General features: G+C 29.1%; 1 protein-coding gene across 9 annotated transcripts in view; it reads right to left on the reverse strand.

The window, feature by feature from the left end:
- Positions 1-25,626, reverse strand: part of LOC117181424 (UDP-glucuronosyltransferase 2B15-like) — a 204,765-nt gene that overhangs the window by 61,030 nt on the left and 118,109 nt on the right. For all 9 annotated transcript variants that reach the window (XM_033374058.1, XM_033374055.1, XM_033374059.1 and 6 more), the window contains one exon: positions 11,613-11,832. In XM_033374058.1, coding sequence (XP_033229949.1) covers positions 11,613-11,832 — 220 coding nt within the window. The remainder of the gene's footprint in view (positions 1-11,612; positions 11,833-25,626) is intronic.

Raw genomic sequence — 25,626 nt, forward strand, 5'->3', positions numbered from 1 at the left:
TCTTTAACCCTCGTTAATGGAAGTTTTGTCGTTCACTGAGGTAGGGATTTAATTTAAAAGTTAAAAAAAGGTATGGCTGATGTGTAGACCATATGTAGACCGTGTTTGATAACAAATTTTTTAAAGGAATGAACATTTTTTTAAAGAGACAACGTGAGTACGTCTGTTTTAATATCAATGCATGTTATAAATTGTAATAATATACATTTATGGAAATGATATGCAAGTTAAGACACCAATTCGAGTGCGAAGCACGAGATACGTGATGAGAAAGTATTCCTTAAAGCCAAAGGAGCTTTAACAAAAAAGAAGTCACTATCACCAAATTACTGTTGTTGACGTTTTTTTTAAGGAATATACAAAGACCGAGCACGGAACGCGAAGTAAATATATTATCGAGCGCGAAGCGCGAGAACCAACGGTTGCGCGCTCTAGGCGCGCTCAAACTTGCAAGCGAAGCGAGCCGCGCGCAACGAAAATGTGCCCGCGAAGCGGGTAGATTTTTTCTTAAAAAAAAATGGTAAATCCTATACTTCTAAAAACCCATACAAAATAAAAAAGACAGTGTAGGACAAAATTTGCGGGCGTCAAAAAGATAAAATTTTCGGAAAAGCCCGGACGAAAACCAAAACTAGAACTAAGAGAATACAAAATAGACAGTTGATTCCGTTAATCTATAAATGTCAAGATTGCGAACGAAATGGGATACAGACACACACATGGACTTATCTGTCGATACGTTTAAATATTACATACGCAATGTCAGATTCAAGAATAAGGAGATTAAAAATTTTCTATCCACTTCTTTTGAACCGCGTGGATCATTTCCTTTTTCAACTTTTCTTCTTATGATTCCTATTGTAACTAATATTACGATGCACAAGCCCTCGAAGAAAACTCGATTTCTTGATATGAAAGACTGAGCATACTTTTTTTAAACAGTTTTGTTTGTGCTCGATTTTTTATAACTTGTATTGTAGTATCCATATTTATTTTTTCAATATTTTTCAAACAAAAAAATATATACTAGTAAGTAAACAAAAAACTTCATTTCTTTTTATTCAACTCTCATTTTGAATTAAATCATTTCTAGCATATTTTTAAAGATACTTTTACTACTATACCATGTAGAGAACCATGAACTAAATGGGTTTTTTAATTTTACGACCATGTCCACTAAATTTATAGCTCTTTAAAAAAAGTCAGAACTCATGTTTCCCTTTTCTGATAAAATATTTTTTATGGACCCCTAGAGCAATTTCAATCAAAATGCCGCTTAAATTCTGCAAACGTTTTTTTTATCGTCGACCATCTTTCTATTACTATGAAGTTTCTAAAATTTCAAATTGAATGAAGTATTTTAATAATAATTTAATTTTCATTGTCATGTACAAAAAGTTACACTTTTAATTTAATTTTATTGAAGAAAGGGAATAATTAGCTGGGTCCCAAAAATAATGTTCCTTTCTGGTTTTGAATTTAATATAATTTTTTTTTTCAACCACAAGTTTTCTATTACAACATGTAAAATAATAAAGTTTCAGATCTAAACTTTTTTCCTCCAACTACATTAGGGGCCCTAAATTAATTTTATTTCGGGAAGAGAAAGAAACACATAAAAATTTAAAATCGGTTATTGGAATATTTCAGTTTCAACTATTTTTAGGGCCTAACATAAGAAACTAAATATTTTTAAAAAATGACTCACAGGTACCTCTACTGATTAACATTATTTATGTGTAACGAAAATACATTCTAAAAGGAAAATGGTGTTCTATGACGTCATAAAATATTATCCAAACAAAATATTTTTGTCCGCCTTATTAGTTTTAAATTAAAGACATTTCAGGGAAATGACCCAAAATATATTTGCGTAGATCTGTCTGACCCTTTCTAGCTTCTATTCTATATTAATAATACAACTTTATTAATTTTCAGAATATAATATGAAATTAAGTTCACGGTTTTTGTGATCTGACAAAGAGGCCATATTTAAAATACGTTTCCATTTTGGGGGAGGGGGAGTATTCGACGAAACAATTGAAATAAGTAAATAGAACCAAATAAGAAAATTTCAATATTTTAAGCTGACAAGTCTACTATTATGTCTACTATCTACTTCTCGTTGGGCTAAAAATTCTACCATTCGGTTGAAAATGTAATTATTTTGTTGAAAGTGCAACTATTTTGTTCACAAGTCATATATTTTGGTAAATAATTGAACTACTTAGTTGAAAAATAAACTACTTAGTTCAAAATGAATTTTTTGTTGTTGTAATCTCTTTGCTTGAAAATATGGCTATTACATTTTGAGAAAATTAACCTTCTCGGTTAAAAAATCATCTTTTGGGTTAAATATTAATTTTTTTCTTGAAAATGCTTTCTTAAAAGAAATTAATGGTTTTTTTTAAATAAGACTCCCATTTCTTTTTGAAAATTTTTATTTCAAATTAAAAATTGATCTTTTCTAGTTTATTCATCTATTTGAGTAGAAATTGGATATTTTTACTTGTAAATCACAACCACCGTTAAAATTAATCTCTTTTGGTTATGGATTCAACTATTTCATTGAAAATTCTTCTTTAAGGATGAATTAAAATTTCTCATAGAAATATAAACTATCACATATTTTCTTTAAAATGCACATTTTTCTTTCCAAAATCAACTAGTTTGTTTAATTTTAAACAACTATTCATAAAAGTTATTTTTGTTTATTTTTGGGCTTCGAAATTAAACAATTTAGTGGAAAGTTAAGTTATAAATTCTACAAAATAGACTTTTTTATTCACCCACTTTCTAAATGAATAAATTCAGAATTGAAAATTTTTGTTCAAAAAATGATCTATTTCGTTAAAAATTCGCCGTTCTTGGTAGAGCATTAATCTGCTCGGTGAACATTTACCTTTTTAGGTAAAAAATTAACAATTAGTATGAAAATTCATTTTTTTCATCAAAATTAATTTTTGTAATGAAAATTTAACGATTGCATTTTTGTTTTAGAATGTATACTTTATGAGTTAAGAATTTTACAATTTAATGGCAAATTTATGTATTTTCATGAAAATTTAATTCTTTCGTAAAAATATATCTTTTTTCTTGAAGATGCCTTTTTTAAGATTCAACTATTTGATTTGAAATTGATATTCCTTGATCCAAAATTCATTTTATTAACTGAGGAATCAACTATTCTGTTAAAAGCTATTTTTTTATTAAATTTGGTTTAATCGGTTAAAAATTTGTCTTTTGATAACAAATTCATCTTCTATGGTAAAGAAAATTACATTTTTTGGTTGAAAACTTTTTCCCTGAAAAAGCTTTTGTTTGGTCGAAAATAAATCTTTGTAGGTTAAAAATGAGTTTTTTGTTTCAAAATTAAATTTTGGTTTGTATTTTGTATTTGATTGAAAATGAATTTCTTTGGTAAGAAAAATATTACATATTTTTCTCAATAATATCTTTAGTTTCGTTGAGGATTCAACTATTTAATTGACAATTTATATTGCTTGATTGAAAATCCATTTAATTGTTTGAGGATTCAACTATCTAGATGACATTTGTGTTTTGTTTTGTTTAATTCTACAGGTCGAAAATTCGTCCATTGGTAGCTTTATCGTTCATGATAGAAGTCATCTTTCTTGGTTGAAAATTAACTTTTTTGTTGAAAAATTAACTTTTCGTATTAAAAATTCAACTGTTTTCTAAAGAATTCGCCTTTTTATGTAGAAAATTCAACTATTCTTTGTTAAATTTGATTTTTTCTGAAAATTTGCTTATTTAGTTGAAAATGAACCTTTGTAGATTGAAAGTTCAACCATTTTGATAAAATCATCATTTTGGGAAAAAATTTAACTCTTTTGTTCAAAATTCGTCCTTTTCTATTAAAAATTAAATTTTCATTCTTGCACATTCAGCCATCTGGCTTTTAAAAAATTCCTTTTTTCGGTATAAAAATGTAACTATTTCGTTTAAAGTACAACAATTTAAAAAAAAATTAATTTGTTAATTCTTTCTCCCTAAAAGTTCTTCTTTTTTGGCTGGAAAATTCATCTCTTTTAAAAGATAATGTTTTTCTTTGAAAATGCAACTGTTTCAGTAAGCAAGGAATACATATTTACACTTGAAATCTGATGAATTTAAGGTTTTTTTATATTGAATTCAATCTGGTATTTACATTAGTTTTATTTGAAAGAATTGATTCCCTTTTTTTAATTTTCCTAATTCCTCTGTTTTCAGAGAACTCCCCCCCCCCCCCACCCGTTAATTTCGATGAGGGTTGGGCGGGGTAAAAGTAGTCCCAAATTGGTTACGTAGTTTCTGGACGACCACTAATAACTAATGAATGTTCTAACTTCTAAAGCACAATCCCTAATCACATTATAAATTAAAAATAAGTCAAATTACATTATTTGAATAAAATATGAACTTATATGAACTAGGAATATGTCCACTGATATATTTTCTCTCGTTTCCCAGCATTTCAGCAAAGTACCTTTTTCATTCGAAAATAAGATACCGGAAGTAAAACATCGAAAAGTCGGTAATTTACGACACGCTGGGCTTACTATTTGCTCTTAAAAGATTGAAGTACCGTTAAAAAATAAGAGGTAGTTTGAATATATAATAACGAAATACTAAAGCTAGATGTTGTAATAAACGTAAACGTTAAGGGAATACAAAGGCTTTATTTATGGATCATTTCAATTACACTAACTCGAAGGAAGATATGAAACTCCTGACATTTATGCGAAAGTGGATTGAACGTACTAATATAAATCTGAATAAAATTAGAATACAAATGAAAGTGGAAGAGAAACTGGATGTGCGAGATTTAGAAAATGAATGTGTATGGTAAGAATAAATAATGCAAGAAGATTTTTCGTGATATAAGAATCTAAAAATAGAGATTTTAGGAATAAGGAATATAAAATGCCATGAGCTTATAAATTATTTTTTTCCTGTTTCCGTATACATCCTCCGCCCAAATAAATTGGTTGCAATTGCAAATTGAAGATAATATCGGACATACTCCTTTACATTGAAAAAAATTCTAAGAATAGATGTATTCAAATTTAATATTTTTAATTTAATAAAAATAGAGATTTATACAAATATGTAAAAAATTAATGGCTTTTATGAATTTTTCTTTAAAATAAAAAATCGTTTAAGGATGTATGCTGCATATAATTAATCTCAAAAGTTGCCTATCTTTAAAATTATTGATAAAATCGACAAAAAAGTTCTATTATTAATTTCTGAAAATTTTAATCGAGACTTCTAAGCACACTTCAGAAAAAAAAGTACAGGTTAAAATTGTTTATTTAACAGTACAGTGAAACCATTCAATAGCCCTCCCTTCTATAGCCATTCCGAGAATTGAAACCGCGCCGTACGTAGTTATAAAGGAACGGCGCAGGTCCGCGGGGTCTGCGGTTGTCACTCAGGCGAGCAGTCAAGCGTGAACAAACAAAAGCGGAGCGGGCTACAATGAGTTAGTTCACACGCAAGTTCAGCCCCAAAATCAGCGCTATAAAAGAGTTTCACTGTACTTTTTTAAAGGTTCCTTTTTCCTTTCTCTTCAGGGGACAGTTACACTTTTTATTTAATCCTAATGATCAAGGTCTCACTTTATTCTTCGAAGGATTCTTTAAATTACTATTTGGATTGACTTGAAACAAAGAATTAATTAATAAATCATACAGTTATTATTGTTATAAACAATCATAGTTTAGATTTTGATTAACACCATCAAATAGAATTGTAGAGAATCCTTTGCAGAATAAATTGCGGCCTTGATCATTAGGATTAAATAAGAATTGTAACCTTTCCCGGAAGAGAAAGCAAAAACTAAAAATCTAAATAACTACTGTTAAATAAACAATTTCAACCTGAATTATTTTTTCTAAATTACATTTAGAAGTTTCCGCCAAGATTTTCGGAAATCGATAATATATCTTCTTTTTTTATCAATTATTCTAAAGATTAGCGACTTTTGAGATTGATTGTACGTAGTGTACATCCTGAAAAGACTTCAAGATGAATTAAAACAAAACCTTATAAAAATCCACTGAATTGTGTACAATTGAGTGCATTGAAACGAATTCAAGAGGATTTAAAACAATTCATGATGCATTAATAATAATTCATGAACCAATAATAAATAAATAAACAATAAACAATAATTCATGAAAATTTTTTACAATATCTTAAAATTATTAAAAACCTAGGAAACCCCTTCAGATTGTTTAAAGAACTTAAAAATCTCTGAGAATCTTCTAAAATACACTAAAATATTTCAAATCGTTTGAAAACCCATTAACTTACTGAAATAATTAAAAAATTCCTTTTTAACCTTTCAAATAACCTAAAATTTTTCAAATCCCTTCAAATCTTTTGAAATCCCTTAAAATTTGTTAAAGCTCTTAAAATTACAAGAAATTAAAAAAATCCAAATCCTTTTATCATTTTATCAATTGATCCTTAGGACCAATTGAGTAAAAACTTTGAAGAATTCAAAAATATATGTAAAATATATTTAAAATTCTCGTGAAATTAAATGATGATATTTCCTGAAATCCTCAAAAATGTATTGAAATACCTTAAGATCTTTAAAATCCCAAAAAGTCTTTGAAGTCCTCGGTAGACTCATAAGGTCCTGTGAAATCTCTTAGAATATTTTTAAACCTTATGGGTCCTATAAAATCGTTTTATATCTTCGAAATTCTAGAAAATTCCTTATCCTAAAGTCTTTTAAAAGCTTTAAAATCTCTTCAAATTAAACAATTTAATAAAAAATTCTTTGGAATAGTTAAAAATTATCTCAAATCTGAAAGAATTCTTGAAATTAATGAAATTTATTTTAAAAATTTGGGAATCTTTAAAAATACCCTGAAATATTTCAAAGGAATTCAGTTCAATTCAGAAATATGTAGATATAGACTTAAATTATAGCTAGAAAGGATTCCTTCATAAAAAGTTGAAACATAGAAATATCTGCTTCATTTATTATAAAAATATTCACCAAAATCTTCATTGTTTACATTCTTTAACATTATTTCAAATCATTTAATATTGCCCAAGTGCGAATTGCCAAAGCTGAATATACGGCCCAGTGTTGGCCCAATTTTGGCAGCCAAAGGTCGGCTAAATTTATTGGGACAATGTCGGCATTTTAATCGGCCCAGTGTTGAGTCAGTGCTGGCAAGTGTTTTATTTAAATCGGCCCAATTTCGAGCCAGTTCTGACAGCCTATATTGGCTATTTAAATTTGCCGATCCTCCACCGATGCTTGCCCCAGAATCGGCACTTTATTTCGCCAAGTCTCACTTTTAGAGCTTAATAAACAAATCTTACACGGAACATAAAAAAAAATTTATTGAAAAATTGTCAAAGTTCACGATGAAATTTTTTAAGCTCTGTCATTAAAAATTTTTTATTTTTGTGGAAAATTAAATTTCCTGTCATTGCAAAAAGTTGTAAAGTAGGCTACAACGCAAAAAATGTAATATTACGCAAAGAAAAATTGTAATCGATTTAAATTATTTATTTTAAAATTATTTTATTGCTATTCCTGTTAACAGTTGGTGTATTTTACATTAACACAACGTCGCATAATAATAAATAATTAGAAAAATAGAGCTTAAAATTTGATTTTTTAACTTTTCTGAACTAAAGCTTATGAGAGTGGCCTTTTCACAGAGTTTCAACTTGTCGGTTTAGCGCCATGCAATGGTCAGCACTCCCGACTGCTAGGCAATAGATTTAGGTACATAGATGTAAGTTCGATACCCCGTAGCTCTAGAAATTTTATCTGTAATATAATCTTCGAAATGTGATATATCTATTCAATCTAAACAGGACCATTAATATTTATATTCAAAGTACACGCAATCAATTAATATTTATTTTTAAAATACCTTTTTTGTCATATCCTTAAACCTTAGACTATAGCAGTTTTGATACCCAATGGTTTGGGCCGACAATGGCAGCCAAGCCTTGGCTGCCAAGTCAAGGGCATAGTTATCATTCCGTCAATGGCGCGACGATGATAGCTAGGTTTGGTCCAATACGGGTACCCAGTGTTGGGCCGACAATGGCAGCCAAACCTTGGCTGCCAAGTGCAGGCCATAGTTATCACTCCGTCAGTGGCGCGATAATGGCAGCCGAGCTTCGGCAATATTTTTGCCGTCTATGGGCCAAGGTTGGGCCGCATGTGAATTCGCACTTGGGTGCTTATGCCAATTTTGTTCATTTTGCGGCCAAATAAATGTGAAATGTGACATAAAGTAAACTAACCAGTTTCAAGAATTATTGCGATGATAATAAACGCTAATAAAATGTAATGAAAAATCATATTATATGATTTTCTCAAGTATTTTATTAAAGCAGTCAAGCGTATATCTTTGAAAACAATTTAGAATATTGAAACCCACTGGTAAATATTTTTTATAGATATTTTGATTTCCCTGTTCAATCTGTCGTAAAGTCTTTAAAAGTAGATTACAAAATCTAAGGGGATGCTAAAGAAATATTGCAAAGCCCAATAAACTCAAAATTGTTGAATAATTTGTTGGGTAGTAGAAATTTCGAGAATAGTAAATATAAACGTGGTTTTTTATGGATATTTTCTTGCAATACTGTACAATGTTTTTAATTTTTTTTTAATATTTGAAAATACTTTGAAATATTTATAAATTTTTTTAAACCTTTAAAATTCTTTGAAATCCCCAATTAATGTGAATATATTATTGAAAATATCATTTAAATATTATAAAATACCTGTAAATCCCGTAAAATACATGAAATCTAATGATATTTCTTGAAATTCATCGACGTTCATTAAAATATTTAAAGTCCTATAAAATCCGTTGAGATCCTGGGAAATTCCTTACAATACATTATTAAGAACCTTTAAAATCCCTTTAAATTATTGAAAACCTCTAATATCTCACAAAATCCGTTAAGATTCCTTAAAAATCTCTTCAAATGTTTTAAAATACCCCTAAACCTTATATGTTCTATAAAATCCTTTTAAATCTTTTGAAATTCAAGGATATTCTTTAAAACAAAAAAATTTTATAATCCTTGAAATCATTGAAATACTTGGAAATTCTTTCAACATTTAAAAGCTCTTAAATATACATTGGAATTATTTAAAATACGCTAAAATCCTTGAAGTTTTTTTCGCATTTTTGAAATAAATTAAAATACTTCACAATTTTCTATAATAACCTAAGATCTATAAAATTATTCAAAATCTTTGAAATTCTTCAAAACCTTGGAAATACATCACAATTTTTAAAAGTTCTTTAAAATCCTTAAACTCCTAAAAATTGTATTAAAGTACGTTAATCAGAGCCTTCAAAATTACTGAGATTATTTGAGGACATAAAAGCCCGTGAAGTACATTAAAATACTAAAAAAATCCTTAAGCAACTATTTGAATATCTTGGACATCCTTGGAAATACCTTGCAGTTTTTTAAATCTTTTGCAACCTCGTTGGAATCAATTAAATATCTTAAAATGATGTTACTGAAAATTCCTTGAAATCCCTTAAAATATTTAAATTATACTACGAAATCCTTTGAGATCCTGACAAATACATTCAAATACCTTATTGGGATACTTAAAATCCCTCAAAATACCTGGTACTTTTTAAAATTTACTTCTACATTAGAGCTTCTATAAAATTCTTTCATAAATTCCAAAATTCTAGGATATTCTATGAGAGTTTCTTGACATTTTTTTAATCATTTGCAAATTCTGAAGGCTCTTGAATATACCTTGGAATTATTTTAAATGTCCTGGAATCCTTCGAAATCAGCTGAAATCTATTCAAATTCTTTAAATGTATTAAATTTAAATAACTTAGACACTTTTACAATAGTCTATAATCTTTAAATTTCATTCAAATTTTTTCAAACGTTTAAAAATACCTTAATATGTTTGAAAATATTTAAAATCTCTTTAAAACCCTTTCAAATCCCTTAATTCACGTTCATAAATTCTGTAAAATTTTCTAACAATATTATAAAATACCTCGAAATTCCTTGCGATTTCATACAATGTTATAATAGTTCTTGAAATCACTTCCACTATTTAAAATTCTACGAAATCCTTGAGAATTGTTCAAAATTTTTTAATTTTCTATAACATCATAGGTCCTATAAAATTCATACAAATCTTTTGAATTTTTAGGAAATTTGTTAAAAAGGAAAAAAATGTTAAAATTCTTTAAAATTTTTCAAATCTTTGGATATTCTTAGAAATATTGTATTCCTTTGAAATGTATAAAACTCTCAAATATACCTTAGAATTCTCTTAAATATTCTAAATTCTTTTAAAATCTTTTAAAATCCGTCAAGTCTGGTAAAACCTTCGGAAATACCTTGAGATATTTGAGTCTTCTTAAATTTTTGTAATTCTTTGAAATTTTATTAAAATATTATAAAATGCTTTAAGACATTGTGAAGTTTCATAAAATCTTCTAATATTCCTTGAAATCCCTTGAAATATTTAAAATATCAGAAAATCCTTTGATATCCTGGAAAATGTATTAAAAGACATTATTAAATATCTATGATATTACTAAATCCTTGAAAAATATTGGATGATTTTGCGGGTATTAGAAATTTCAAAAATTGAATCAAAAACTGTCTTTCGATCAATATTTTTTTACAGAATTATGAAAAAAATACTACTCTAAGAATACCAATATGAAGTTTTATAACTATAGTGTAATCTTTATCTTTTATTGTGAAATACTGAACTTCAACGTTATACACTATAATTTTATATACATGAATTTCCTATAAGGTTGATTTCTTAAAAAGATTACGTAACAGTATCGATTTACCCTCTACCTCTCATTTAACATATTCTACCCCCACCCCCATCCCCCATTATTCAAGGTAGGTAACTTGTCCCAGAAAGAAATTGTTTCGTAGCTTATTAGGACATAAATCAATTGTTCAAACCTCCCCTTCCCATACTTTTTCACCGCTAATCCCCTACATTCCCTTACTTATTCTCTCCTCCCGTACTACCCTCTCCAAGCTTCCAATTTCACTTCCCTTCCTTTCTCTGACTTTTCTAAGTCATAATTTGCGATTTTTAAGTTTTAATTTGTGATTTGTGATTTGTGATTTGTAATCTTTGATTTGTGATCTGTGATCTGTGACCTGTGATTTGTGATTTTTGATTCGTGAGCTGTGATTTGTGTTTTTGTGAGTTCCCCTCACTCCCCCTTCTTGGAAAAAAGTCTGACAGATGGACACCCAACCAGAACTATAAGGGTTTATGCGAAAGAATATTATTTTATTTATGTTAAGTTAATGGGAAACTTTATGGTTTTTGAACAAGGGTTAATATTAACCTACATTGTTCAGATTTGAAGGTCATTAGCTAGGACATTCGAACAAAATTAGGTTGTGAAAGTAGAAAAAACATATTTCAAAAAATAAAGTCCACCCTATTGTGCAGTTGTTATCTTTACAATTATAATTAAAACATTTAACGAGAAATTGCGGCAATGGAGAATACTAAAATATTCCGTTGAGGTTCGCTCGGGTGATGAAATTAGTCTTTAGCACCATGTACATGAAAGTGGAATTACCTGGTATCGTTGAACACTTTATCAAGGGCGCTCTTGAGGGTTATCTCGTCAAGCTCATCGTATCTCACGATCACGGCTGCACCCCTGGCTGCTGCTGCGGCTGCATTATGAAACTGATCTCCATACATAGGAACTATGACCATAGGTATTCCAACGTAAACACCCTCTGATAAACCCAGAAGTCCTCCATGGCTCAAGTAGGCTTTTACGTTTGGATGATCTGAAACAAGAAATTATTCACTAATTACTCACTATCTGGTATTCATCCTCAGCCTAATTGGCATCAGATTCAATTTAAAGCAAAATCCCTTTCATTTCGGAGGAACCCTCGCAATTTCAAATTGTTGTCCATGAATGAGGAGTAAGCAAACAAAACGTGATGAAACCATTTTTTTAATTGAGATGATAAGTGTTTCTGTATCTTTCGATTATCATCAATGCGGTTATTACAAGGTACTAAAATTATCCGACGGCAGATAATTTTTATCGTGAGGTGGATAAAATGATCCGTAGCCGGATATTTGTAGTTGTCAATTGTTTGTAATGTTTTTATCCAACTTCAGATAAATGATATCCCTACGATTTAATTCCGTATTGTTGTTTTTATGTAATTTAATAAGCTCTTTAGATTAAAATAATTGCAATTCAAAAATCTTCATGTCTACTTTAAAAATTATTCATTTTTAACTACTTAGCTTCAAGACCCTAATTTTAAAATAATTCATTTTTTACAAGAAGTTTGAACATGTTTATATTTTAACACCTTTAGTTAGAGTTCAATAATTTTAAAAGTTTGGAATTAATTAAAAGGAATGGCATTCTCAACTACTTCAGAATAACTAAACAATAAAGGTTTCCAAGATTGAAAAATTTTCAATTTTCTACAGTGAAAGTGATAGTGATTTTTGTTTTGTACAGAAGTCACATTTGATAGTAAAAACCTATACTTTGAATGTCACTCAATGATACTACATGATGTGAGAATTAATGATATTTATCATCTTTGAAATTTCGATAATTCCAATTTAAAATTATAGTTCTAAATATGCAATTCTAAAAGAGTTTCATTTTTTAAGCCATCAAATTAATTTTTTTCTCAAATTCGAAATCTGCGGTTTATTTGGTTTGGTTTTATTCGTTTCTTAAGGTTTCAAATTTTTAATCTTGCAGTATTGCAGACATTGAAATTTCACCATTTTTAATTTTTTTAAATATTTTGTAACTGGAAATTTCTTCTAGAGCTTGATCGGATTCATACCAATTAGAAATGTATGCTATTTTCTGAAGTTAAAATTTTATCGTTGATACACATACTCGTATCTACCGCGAGGAAGGGTACACAAAATTAGTAAAAAATAAATTAAACTTTTTTCATTTAGATTTTCTATTAAGAGCTAATATTTTATAATAATTTGCAATTAAGGGTCTATGAGTATCCAAAAAATCAGGCTATTTGTACCCAGGTTTCGATAAACTCAGTTATGGCCAATTTTTAATTCATATATTAATTGGTTTAGCAATTTAAAGTTTAAATGTTCCCCAATCAATGATAGTTTCAAATTCAAATATTAAAAATGTCAGGACAATTATACACTATTAAATCTTGCAAAACTACCAAATTTTTGTATTGAAAATCTTGATAGTCAGTATCGAATTCAATAATCTTAGACTTAAATTAAATAAATTGTCTATTTTCAATTTTGGTCAGTTTTAATTTTATTAATTTAAAATTGAAATATTCTCTATTTTTTTATTTCAATTTTAGTTACTTTAAATTTAATAATTTTAGATCTAAATATTATAAATTGTTTATATAAGGATTTCCAATCAAACACCTTTGAATTAAATGTCTTCAGAACAATTTGATAAGGATGGAAAATTATACAAATATTTTCTCAAGTTTGCGCCGTAAAGATGAGAAGATTTTATAATTATACATTAAATATTTAATTAGGTTTTATATGAAAGTGTTCCGAAATATTTAATATTTCAAACTTTACCTTTAAAAAACACCAAGGGTATGGCTTAATATTATTGTACAACGTGAAAATAAGAATCTGCTCTGTATACTTTTTTATTTTCACTGTAATATCTTGAAAATGTCCGATTGTCAGTTGAAGATTTAAAAAATGAATCATTTAAAATTTATAATTATTCTATTGGAAGATCTCAAAAATAAATAATAATTTTAAATGAAGTGTTAGAAATTAAACGATTTCAATCGGAAATGTACAAAAATTGTTTTATTTCAAATAAAAATAGATAATAGTTTTAAATGAAGTGCGGATTCGTTTAATTTTCAATATTCCGTATTGAAATTTGTTTATATTTAATTTTTCTTATATAAAATTGCATTCTATCATTTCTTATTTTGACCGTTTTTTTATAATAACGACTTGAAAATGATTGATTTTAAACAGTGAATTTGAATTTTCAATTATCCGATTTCCAAAATTTCAATTTAAAATTATTCTATTAGGAGCATTTTAAAATTGTTTAATTTTCAACATTTTAGTTTGAATTTATTCAATTTTGAGAGCATCTAATTCCAAAACTTTCAATTTCAATCAATTTTAATTTTTAAATATTCAATTTTGAACCCTCTTCTTTGGCAATGAAAGTAGTTTATTTTCTTTTCATTCCATTCAAAGTATTGCATTCTGTAATTTCAAGGGCGTTCGATTCGCAATTAATGGTTGTTATATTTTTTAACATCAAAAGTTTTTATATTTATCAATTTGTTATATAACGGATTTTTAAATTGTTTATATTTGTAATGGTAGAAAATAAACATCCAGGAACTTGAAGTTCATAATCAAATCATTTAAATCAATTAAAGTTGATTGATGTAAAATTTTTCTACCTCAATTTTTTAGTTCATTTAATTAATTATTATTTCAAGATAGAAAAAACTCTGATTTCTTCGATCAGTTTTTTTGAATAGAAAGGAAGAAATTACTTACTTGAGGCTGGCATAATTATTACGCTCAAATATTTCATCTAATAATAAAAGTGTTTTTCAAAAAAGGAAATAGCCAACTTTTTAGTTAAAAGAAATTTTAATTTCAATATTCTCATGAAACTGTATTATCAATTCTCATTATTGGAAAAGTTGCTTTATAGACTTCGGTGGCCGATGAAGAATTCAGAACATCCATATTAATAAAGTACGTTGGACTCTGTCCACACTGCACTAAAGCTCCTGGGTTTTCACTTGACTTTCAATGTTTTCGTTTTTCTACTTTTTTTTAGCCTCGAATGATGACATTTGTGGCAGTAAAAGTCAATTGGCCTTTACACTGAAATATATCAATGTTATTGCGTTTCTACTTATTTCATTATAATTTTAAATTTTAACACCTACTTTTACACATATCATATATATTTTATAATCCTAGATAATCAAAATAAAGTAAAATTTATATTAAGAAATACTTACCCGATATTTTTGTCTATTTTCCCAAAAAATTGCTATGAATCAAAGTTTTTAGCCGAAAAAATAAATGAAATTTAAAGACATTTATAAGAATGAAAACTGGATAGGGAATTTTTTTCGAAATTCTGTTTGAACGATTAAAAATCATTTAGGACACAATTTATAAATAAATACTAGGAATACGTAAGCAGACAGAAAATTTAAAAAAAAATTCTTCACTTCCCTGAAATATTGTGAATAATGGCCACATCCTTTTGAAATTTTTAGTGCATTTTTTAACATGTAGAATGAAAATAATTTTGTTTTCTGTTCATCCTTCAAAACTTTATTTTTGGTCCTTATCAGATTGTTAATCTCATATCTTCACATTATTTCAGACAGTTAAAAAAATTTTTCGATAAAATTTCTAATTAATTTTAATTAGTAATCTTAATAATATTTAAAAGGGCTAACAAAGGAATCAACAAATATTTGTAAAAAAACATTTGAAGGGACTTTCAAAATTACAGGTATTTCAAAATATTATGAGATTTTTAAAAAGGAATAACAAGTTACAATAATATTTTTTCAAAGAATTTAAAATGAGTTCGAAAAGTTTATTAGTATGCTGAATAACTTTTAGGAATATTTATGAAATTTTAGGAGTATTTAAAGACCTAATACATTTCATACATTTTATATAATTGATGCAAATTTTATTTTCATTTTTACTATTCAAAAAATTTGGAGTTTAATAAAAGTCTAGAGAAAAATTTATATACTGATAATATTATTAATTTATCTACCATGTTTATTTTTGATTGGGTAAAGCAAAATATAAAAACTGTACAAATACCTAGATATAATTTTGTTACAGACGACAAGGCTCTCAATTTGTGCCCGCATAAATAACAAAGTATTTGGCGCCGGTAAAATGAATAAAATGTGCCATTTTTTTAACCTTCCTCATACCTTCTTCATAAATACATACAATATTCTTCTATTTTTTAGGAAAAGTTTGATCTTTTTTTTTAATTTAAATAGAAACATTTGATGGTGGTTGTCCAAATTTAGTCATTAGAATCTTGGTTTTATTTTTAGAAATTTTGCGCATATACAGTTGAAAAATTTACACTTTTACTCTTTTTTACTAAAAATCATCTTTGGAGTAACTAAAATGCATGCAGACTCGTACAAACTCGCCGCATGATTCACGCTAGAGACCTGTGACCTTAAAATGTGTCAATATGCGTGCTGGTCTTTTTACGTATAAAAAATATCAATCGGATTACGTTCGGAAAATGGATGAAGCTGAGATTTTTAATTGTTAATTTTTATGTAAAACCCCAGTTGAACAATTATATATTTGCTAAAGGTTAACTATGGCGTTTTAAAATTATTTTTTTAACTTATTTTTCATATTTTAAGAGGTGTCTCAAACTATGCTGCAAATATTTGTTTGGCAGATTGGAAGAAATTCATAAAATGGGCTTTAGACTTTTGTTTTCGTTTTAATTATATATGTTCTGTTAAAAAAACTAAGATATTTAATACACCTGCAAAATGGTGTAATGAAAGCCCCAAAATATTACTATGGAAAAAGTTATGGGCCAGAAATGAAACATGTCCCAACCTTTACCATATTCCCCTATTTCAATGCCTTTTACAAGTACCTAATAATTTTTTTCAATTACACACAAAATAAGGATTTTGACATTTGTACTAGCTTCTGTTTTTATTCATAAAAATACGACTGAAGAAAAATTATTTTTTAAAATTTTTTAGCCACTCTGATATAATAATTGCTTATAAATATTTAGTTATTTATTAAAATTAATTCCCAATTCTTAAACTATAATTGTACACTGTACATTCTCTCTCCTTTCTTTAGCTTTTTTCATTTACACTGTTATTTTCTAACTTACAATTTAAGTTTTTTCTCTGAAAATGGATAATATCAGAGAACTTTTTCCGGATTAAGCAAAACATAGCAGTTGAGGAGAGTCGCGTTTCCATGGCGAGTCGACGCCCCTTTTTCCTTTAGTTCTCTTCATATTCATACTCGTTCTTTGTACCTGTAGCAGAGGCGTGAGAATATTACAACAAATGGACTTTTCGCACTTTTGTCACCTTTCTTTCCTCTCTTTTACCTGTTCTACGTATTTGTTCGAGAATTTTATTCAGACTGAACTGTATCTATCGAATGACTTGCCCCTACCATTCGTACGAATTCAGACTGGACTATAAAACATTTATATTTAAGGGTTCGAACATAAACCTTTTAGGACTCTCAACTCTAAACTTTAGAGTCTTAAAATTTCCGGGGTTCCGATCTGGAACCAAACCTTTTAAATGTTTAAGTGTTACCAATGGGTGAACTAACCTTCCTAAGCCCGTACCAGATCGTTGCAGAGTCATCAGATTGTCTTTTAGAGACAGAATTTGCTTTTTGAGCGCGCGGTGGGGTGGTGGTCGTGCGGTGGATGACGGTGGTATAATGGTCGTGCGGTGGTTCGTTATTGGATGGTAGTCATATTATGGGCGAGTAAGGTGTAATGGTCGCGCGGTGACGGATGGTATTGTGATCGTTGTGGGGTGGTTAGTGGTATTGGTGGCCGTGCGGTGGCCTGATGTTTATTGATTTTCGAAGATAGGTAACACTTAGTGCCAATGTAGAAAAACTTGCTGAACCATTTCCGTACTCCCGCCCAGGGCCCCCAAGCTGGTGCGTATTTAACCGCCATACACACAAAATAGTCCCATAGGTTATAATTTACTCAAAATAATATTTAAATATGTTTTGCAGGATGTAGAGAGCAGTAAAAGCATTTTTTGAACACAATATCAACTTTGTAGAAACTGAATGTTTAATTTAACCAAATATTCTGGAAAAATTAAAAAATACTGTTTGTTAAAATAGCACTGACGTTATCATAGCCCTTCATCCCTCTCATACATTTGAAAAAAAGGGCTGTCGATTTCTCCTGTAAATTTATTAATTTTAATTTCATCACGATTATGAATAAAGGAGTATTTCATATAAAGGAGATATTCAATAAATATATTTGTTGGCGGTGTGAACATAAAAATGAAGGATGTGCATTTGATAAAAATCGCAATATTAGGTCTCTAAAAATTAAATACACTATTTTAAGGAAGTTTTAAGGATATTATAAAAGACATAAAATAATGTTCTTTTATTGAACGTAAACAAGTAAAATTAATGAATTTACTGGAGAAATCGTCAACCTTTTTTTAAAACGTATATAAGAGATATAGGGTTACGGTAACGTCAGCAATATTTTTCATCACTTTTTTTCAACTTTGTCACAAGATTTAAAAAATTAAAAGTTTTTTTGCAACAGAATTGATCATTTAAAATTTTAAAAATGCACTTCCTGCTCTCCATAACACAAAAAAACATATTTATGAATTATTTTTAGTTGTTTATCACATTCGTGACAGTTTTAAAAAATGACGAGGTTGCGTGCGGCCTAGCTGAGGACTTCGACGACACAAAGTTTGTGTGTGTGTCGAACATAGCGCCTCAGCGACAGGGCTTTGAACTATCTACCCAAAACTTTGATGTGGTGAAATACACACCTGCCCAGACCCTTTAAAACAATCGAACAAGTAGTTTTACGTTCAATAGTTTTCGATTCCAAAAATTTTATTCATCATACATGTTTATTCAAGTCGAATGTTAAATAACATATATCAATACTAATTTATTCTGACATCAAGGCTTAGAACCGTCTATATGGTGTTAAATGAAATCATAACATTGGCTTTTAATTTCATTTCAGGAGGAATTACTTTAAATTTTCATTCACAAGGGGAACCTACATTTTTCGAAATTTATTTTTGATTAATACTCCACACAGTAATATGTCATTACCAAACTTGTAACATTCCAAAGTAATGAGATGCGCTTTTCAGAAAGTTTTGAGAAAAATGGCCGCAAAAAAATCCACGCACGATACATTTACCGTAATTCCAGTCTTTCAACTCTCGGTTAGGTTAGACTATAGCGCTCCGAGTTTATAAGCGGAAAGGCCTGGATCGATTCCTGCAGTCAACATTTTTGGCCAATTTTTGGTTTCAATCAAATTTTAGATTATACTGCCCCACTGAATTACTATATAAAAGACAAATAAGTAATTTAGTACCAACTTTTCTAAGAAAAATGCTAAAAGTCAAAATAATAAAAAAAGTACTAGTAAAGCAGAATAAAGTCCATTTAATTTTTTTCGACATATCTATAAGCACTGATGTGACTTTTGCATGACAGATGTATCGAGAAAATGTAATTCAAATATATTCTTATTCTTATTTTGAATATGATTTCCTTAGATCAAACGCACCGAAAAACTCCCACCTAATTTTATTTTAAATGTTATGAAACCTTCGATAATATTTGGGATAAAAGTAATACAAGAGTTCCATTTTATTTTCACGACATTTTTACAAGTGCTGACGGGATTTATGTTCCAAAAAAACTACTAGTGGGATAAGACTAATGCACTAACAAAGCTCAAAATATGTCCCGCTATACCAGTGCTTTTTTAGGAAAAAAGTACTATGAGAGTTCCACGTAACTTTTTTTGGGCAGAACTTGTTTTAGCACAAAAGTACGTGAAGAATCTGATATCATTTTCCTTGAGTAAGACTTTTTTAGCACGACAGTACCTAAAAATTCCCACCTAATTTTTGTTTGAAAACATTACAATTCCTAAAAGTTTTTTCGAACAAAAATACCAGTGAACTTCCTTATAATTTTTTTTAGAATTGTTATACTTTTGTCCTAAAAGCGTCCTGTTGAAACAGGATGTATTTTGAACTACTTCGGTACTTATGTTCTATTTCAGCAGTACCTTCTTGAGATATAAGTCCCATCACCGCTTTTAAAAAATTTGAAAAATATAATATAATATGATATCATTTTTTCATAAATGACCCATGAACCCTAAAATTTATATATATATATATATACTGCACTTTCTGTTACATTTTTTCCTAACAAATTCCTAGTCCAATCAAAAATAAATTAAACCCAACATGAAATCGACAAATTTTAGTTAGAAAAGTTATTTTTTGGCAAAAAAATACGTATTTTCAACCCGCTGAATTTTGCCAATCAAGATATTTTTCAAAGCTAACAGTTCAATCTTAAACTAACGAAAAAATTTTTATTAAAAAAGATTAATTTTTTAACGAAAAAGATGTATTTTTAACCAAATATATGAGTTGTATAATCAACAGTTGAATTTTCAACTTACAAGGAATAGATCCCCAACTAACAATGGAATGGTTTATTGTTAAGATAAAAAAATGAATTTTTAACAACAAAAAAAGACGCGATTGTTCATTTTTCAAACCAAAAGTTGTATTAAAAAAGAAAGAATTTACGACACAATAGTTGAATACGTAAGTAAAATATATTAATTTATAACCAAACAGTTGCATTATTAAATGCAATTTTCTACTGAATGGTTACATTTTCAAGCCACGAGAATGTCTCCGCGAGGCGGGCAGATTTTTTAAGTAGTTTTACTTTCAACCAACTATTTGATTTAAAGAAAAATGAAAGCCCAACAAAAAATGCAATCGTTAATCTTTCAACCAAAAAAGTTTAATTTATTCAAAAAAATATGAATTTTCAACAAAATAGATAAGTCCTCAACCAGAAATTGAATAAATTCGTTTTTTGTTAACAAAAAAAAGTGTTACGAAAAAGTAGCATATTTTCAAAAAAATAGTTCGATTTTCAACTCAATATTAGAATTTTTAACCAAAAATACCAATTGTAGTTTTTGAAACAACACTCCTCCCCTCCCCTTCAAATTAATAACGCAGTTTATGAGCTACTCCTCACCAAAAAATTAGCCAAAATAGGGACCACACAAACAAGAAAGGGTTGCCTAGTGTCGTAAAACGTTAATTACGTGATTCAAGCCTTCCCCTCCCATATTTCCCCTCGCCTACTTCCTCTAACCTCATTTCACCATTCGTTCTCTACTTCCCTGACTTTTTTCTCCTCTACTTTCCCCTCTCCTCGCCTTTGGAGCTCAAAACCCTAATCATCCCTACTTATCTCCTCCCTTATTCGCCTCACTTCTCATAGTTCCCCTCTCTTACTCACCCCCATTTTTAAGTATTTCCCCTACTTCCCCCACTCACACTCGATTTCTTTACTTTCCCTATATAATCTTTCCTACTTTCACTCCCTGTATTTCCTCTCGCTTTCCCTTGTTCCCCTCCTCGCACTTCCCACCATTTATTTTACATAATCTACATTTCCTCTTCTCATTTCCTCTCATTTCCTCTGATTAACCTCGCATCATTTCTCCTTCCTTCGGCTAATTCCCTAGTCATAATTTCCACTCACCTCCCCTACTCCCTCTCCCATTATTTCCTCTCAATTTTCCTACTTCTCCTCACCTTATTTTTCCTCACTTCGGCTACTTATGCTTCCTTCACTTTCCCTTATTTTTCTTACTCATCCCTCTCTAATTTCCCCCTAATTCCTCTACTTCCCCCGACCACATTTCCTCTCACTTCTCCTTCGCCCTCTGGCCCTATTTTCCCTCAATTATTCTATTTTCTCACCCATGATATTTCTTCACTGTTCCTAATTCCACTTCCCTTCTTTCCCCTAATTCCCGATAATTCCCTTCCCTTATTTCATCTTACTTCTCATACTATCCCAGGCCTCATTTTTCTTCAATTTCCCTGCCTTCCTTTTCTTAAAATAATAAAATAGATGATCGATGGACAGGCGGAGCGACACCCGACCGAAACTATAAAGATTTCTGCATGGGGTTACGAAACCCTAAAAAATGAACTAGATACTTTCCATCATTGAGATTATGCTTATCAGCAAACTTGTATTTTATGCATATTATTATCTACAAATCCCATCTATCCACCCAGTACACATTCAATGAATTTGTAGAAATAATGGTATATTATGAAGAGTATCGAGTGTGAAATCTCGAAAGTGATACAACTGTACATAGAGTTCGACTATAGTATGGATGGAGAGGACAAACGAGTATTACTGTATATTCACAGCTCAACGGGGTTCGTGTCTGCCCGATAATGGAATTTGACATTAGAATCGGGGTTGGCGGTTTCGAGAGAAGTTGTCGGCTAGAAGCAGGATGATGAAGGGAAATCGTGGTTGCAGAATTTCGTTAGTTTCACCCTTTATCAATGTATCTACTCCTTCAGAGACAACCGTACTAATGCGATATTTCGTGGTATAAAAGTTTCTATGTTATTGTGTTATACGTTAGTCCGGATCAGGGCGGAAAATGGTATCAGGCTTGTAAAGCAATTTTATTACGGTGAAACCTACGCAAAATTATTTATTAGAGCTTGAGAGCTTTTATCTTCATTACTTTTTTAGTTCTGAGGGGTTCCATAAAGCCTAGGGTGATGACGCACAATGGGGCAAGAAAGTGTCTTTGGATAAATCAATCTTCCGCCAAATCTACTGGTCCGATTTGAAATTTTCTTAAATTGACATAACTGAAATTCTGTATTTTTACAAGGAAGCATGCTCTAGAAAATTTGTTCTAAAATTTCTTTATTTCACAAACAAAAACTATTTTTTAAATATTTTAATTTTGAGGGTTGCGATTTTGTTTTTAAACATTTCCATTAAATTCAAAGTGGTCAGCATCAAAGCAGAAGGTCATTATAAATAAATTTTAGCAATATAACCAATTTTTGGCAATTTTGGCTAAGCACTCAAAACAGAGAAATAGTGTATATTTTCAACCAAAAAAGATTTTGAGCCAAAATAGATGAATTCTCAACCAAAAAAGACCAATTTCAAACCCAACATTAAAATTTTCAATCTAAAAAGACGATTAATTTAGAAAAAACTAAAAATTTTAAAAAGAAGGATGAATTTTCTACTACAAAAGATCAATTTTTAACCTGAAAGGAAAAAATTCTAAATAAAGAAGCTTACCCTCCCCAATAGTTGCATTTTCAACCAAATAATTGTAATCTTAACAGCATTTTTTAAATTTTTATATGAACATTTAAATTTTTTACACAAAAGGATGTTTTTTTAACAAAATAATTGAATTTTTAAACAAACAAAAATTCCAACTTAACCAACAAGAATTGCAATTTTCAGCTAATTAGTTGAATTTTTTAATAAAAAAGATACTATAAAAAGAATCGTTAAATTTATAGTTTAAAAAGTTAATTTTCCACCAACAAGATTACTTTTGTGGACAAATACAAATTTTCAAAATATTACATGAATTTTTTAACAAATTGTTGAATTTTAAAGCCGACAAAACATATGAATTTTCAATAAAAGATGTATTAGTTCATATTTCATCACAAAAATATTTTTATTTGAAATCTTAAACAGTTCAATTCAACCAAAAAACACGCATTTTTACCAAAACAGCTGCTTTTTTAACCAAAGAGGATGTTATTTTTACTATAAAATATCAACTTTCAAATAGAAAGATCATATTTTAATGAAAAATGGAATAGTTACGTTTTTAAATTTTAAAAATTCTTAGCCAAAACAAATGAATTTTCAGAAAATAGTGAAATTGTAATCCAACATTTAAAATTGTCGGTTTATAAATAAAATGAAACTATTCCAAATTTCCATTTATACATTGTTAATTTATTATTCTCAGGGCCACGACAGCTCGATTGGCTCGAAAACGTAAAAATGTGACTGATTTAAACCGGAAAAGTTATCAAAAGTGACTAATTTCTAGCCCGAAATGTAACTAATGTGGATTATTAATATGACTAATATTCTATTGAATTAAAAAAATTGAAACTACAGTGAAACTCTTCTATAGTGCCGATTTTGGGGCTGACGGTGGGTGGGAATTAACTCATTATATCCAGCTCCACTTTTGTTTATTTACGCTTGAGTGCTCGCCTGAGTGACATCCACAGACCCCGTGGCCTCCGCGCAGCCCTTGTTATACCTATCTGCGGCGCGGCCTCGATTCCCGAAAAGGCTATTAAAGGGAGAGCTACAGAAGGGTTTCACTGTAATTGGATTCATAGAGTTTCAAGAAAACTAAATTTAAATTCGGAAGATATGGAAATTTTTTTGAAACCTAAAAAACTCCATTGATTTCATTAATTTAAGGTGAATGAAAGGAATCCGGTGAAATTAGTAAAAAAATCAGTTGAAAAATATAACTGATTTCAGTAAATTTGAAATGAATGTAGAAAAATTCAAGGGATTTCAAAAGAATCAAATCAAATATGTCTAAGAATTCAAGGTGAGTTTATATAATTCAAGATGAATTAAATCAAAATTTAAAAAAAAAGAAAGTCCATTGAATTGAGTAAATTTAAAAAAATTCAATTGAATCAAAAAAATGTCAGAGAATTCCTTGCGATTTGAAAAAATACCATAAAATCTATGCAATTTTCGAAAAGCCCTTCAAACTATTGGAAACTTCAAAACAAAAATTGATTTTTTAAATACTGTAAAATGTTTTAAAAAAGTTCAAGAAAATCCAGAAGTGGGTATAATTTAGAAATATATGAAATATCATCAAACGCTGATACATTTGGCAGTTAAAAAAATCCTGTTTTCCATTTTATTTCACGGTTTTCGGTATAATTTTTCGACATTTTTCTGCATTCATTATAAATTTTTCTCTCCAATTTTATTATTTTCTGAAAGTGCAAATATTTTGTACTTTTTGTCAAATTGTATACCTTCCGTGCAGAATATGTTAAGAAAAAACATTTGAACATGGTTTTAAATAAATATACAAATAAATTTATATTTAAGGCTGATCAAATAGAAGGCTAGTAGAATGTTCTCGAGTTTTCGATTATCTTACAAAATTATCATAACATTGTTTAGTCTTTCAAGCCACACCGCTTTTTAAGCAAATATTGGAAAAGTGAGCACTGTCTGTTCAGAGGAAACTTGAAGATTCATCCAGGATAGGCAATATAAATATCGTGAAATTTATTAAGAGTTTGGAGTACATTAAAGTGTATAACTTGTATGTGTGATATTTAATTAGAAATCGTTGTTTCGTCCCATTTTTACAATCCCAGAAGATAAATATAAAAAATAAGTTATTCAACAATAGAAATGACTCAAAAATGAAAAAAAAATTGTTATAAAAAGTATCTCATTATTTAAAATTGAATATTCATCTCTCTATATTATATTTTTATTTCAATCTAATATTTGAAATCAACTTTTGAGTCCTCTTTATTGGAAATTTTTTCGTTCGTCTTTTAATTGAAGAAGAATACATTTTTTCTAGACCACTGCACTATACTGCCAAGTGGGTCCTCCAATTCCCAATTCTACAATTTATTTAGAAAGTAATTTCGTGTTGACAAGATTGAACAGACTGGTAATTGGCCAATTCTATCAAAGCATTCTATCTCGAAGTATTCTCGAACACAATTGGCCAATTACCTGTCTGTGACATGCTCGAAACGGTTACGCTGCTCTCGACAGGACTGCACAGAAGAGATCAGTAATTGACAAATAAATCTCAAAATTTTCATTTAATTTTCTTTTAAAATAATTATTTATGAAGCAAAATTTACTAACGGATTGAAAAC

The sequence above is a fragment of the Belonocnema kinseyi genome, chromosome 10 (assembly GCF_010883055.1).
Source record: "Belonocnema kinseyi isolate 2016_QV_RU_SX_M_011 chromosome 10, B_treatae_v1, whole genome shotgun sequence".
NCBI lineage: Eukaryota > Metazoa > Arthropoda > Insecta > Hymenoptera > Cynipidae > Belonocnema > Belonocnema kinseyi.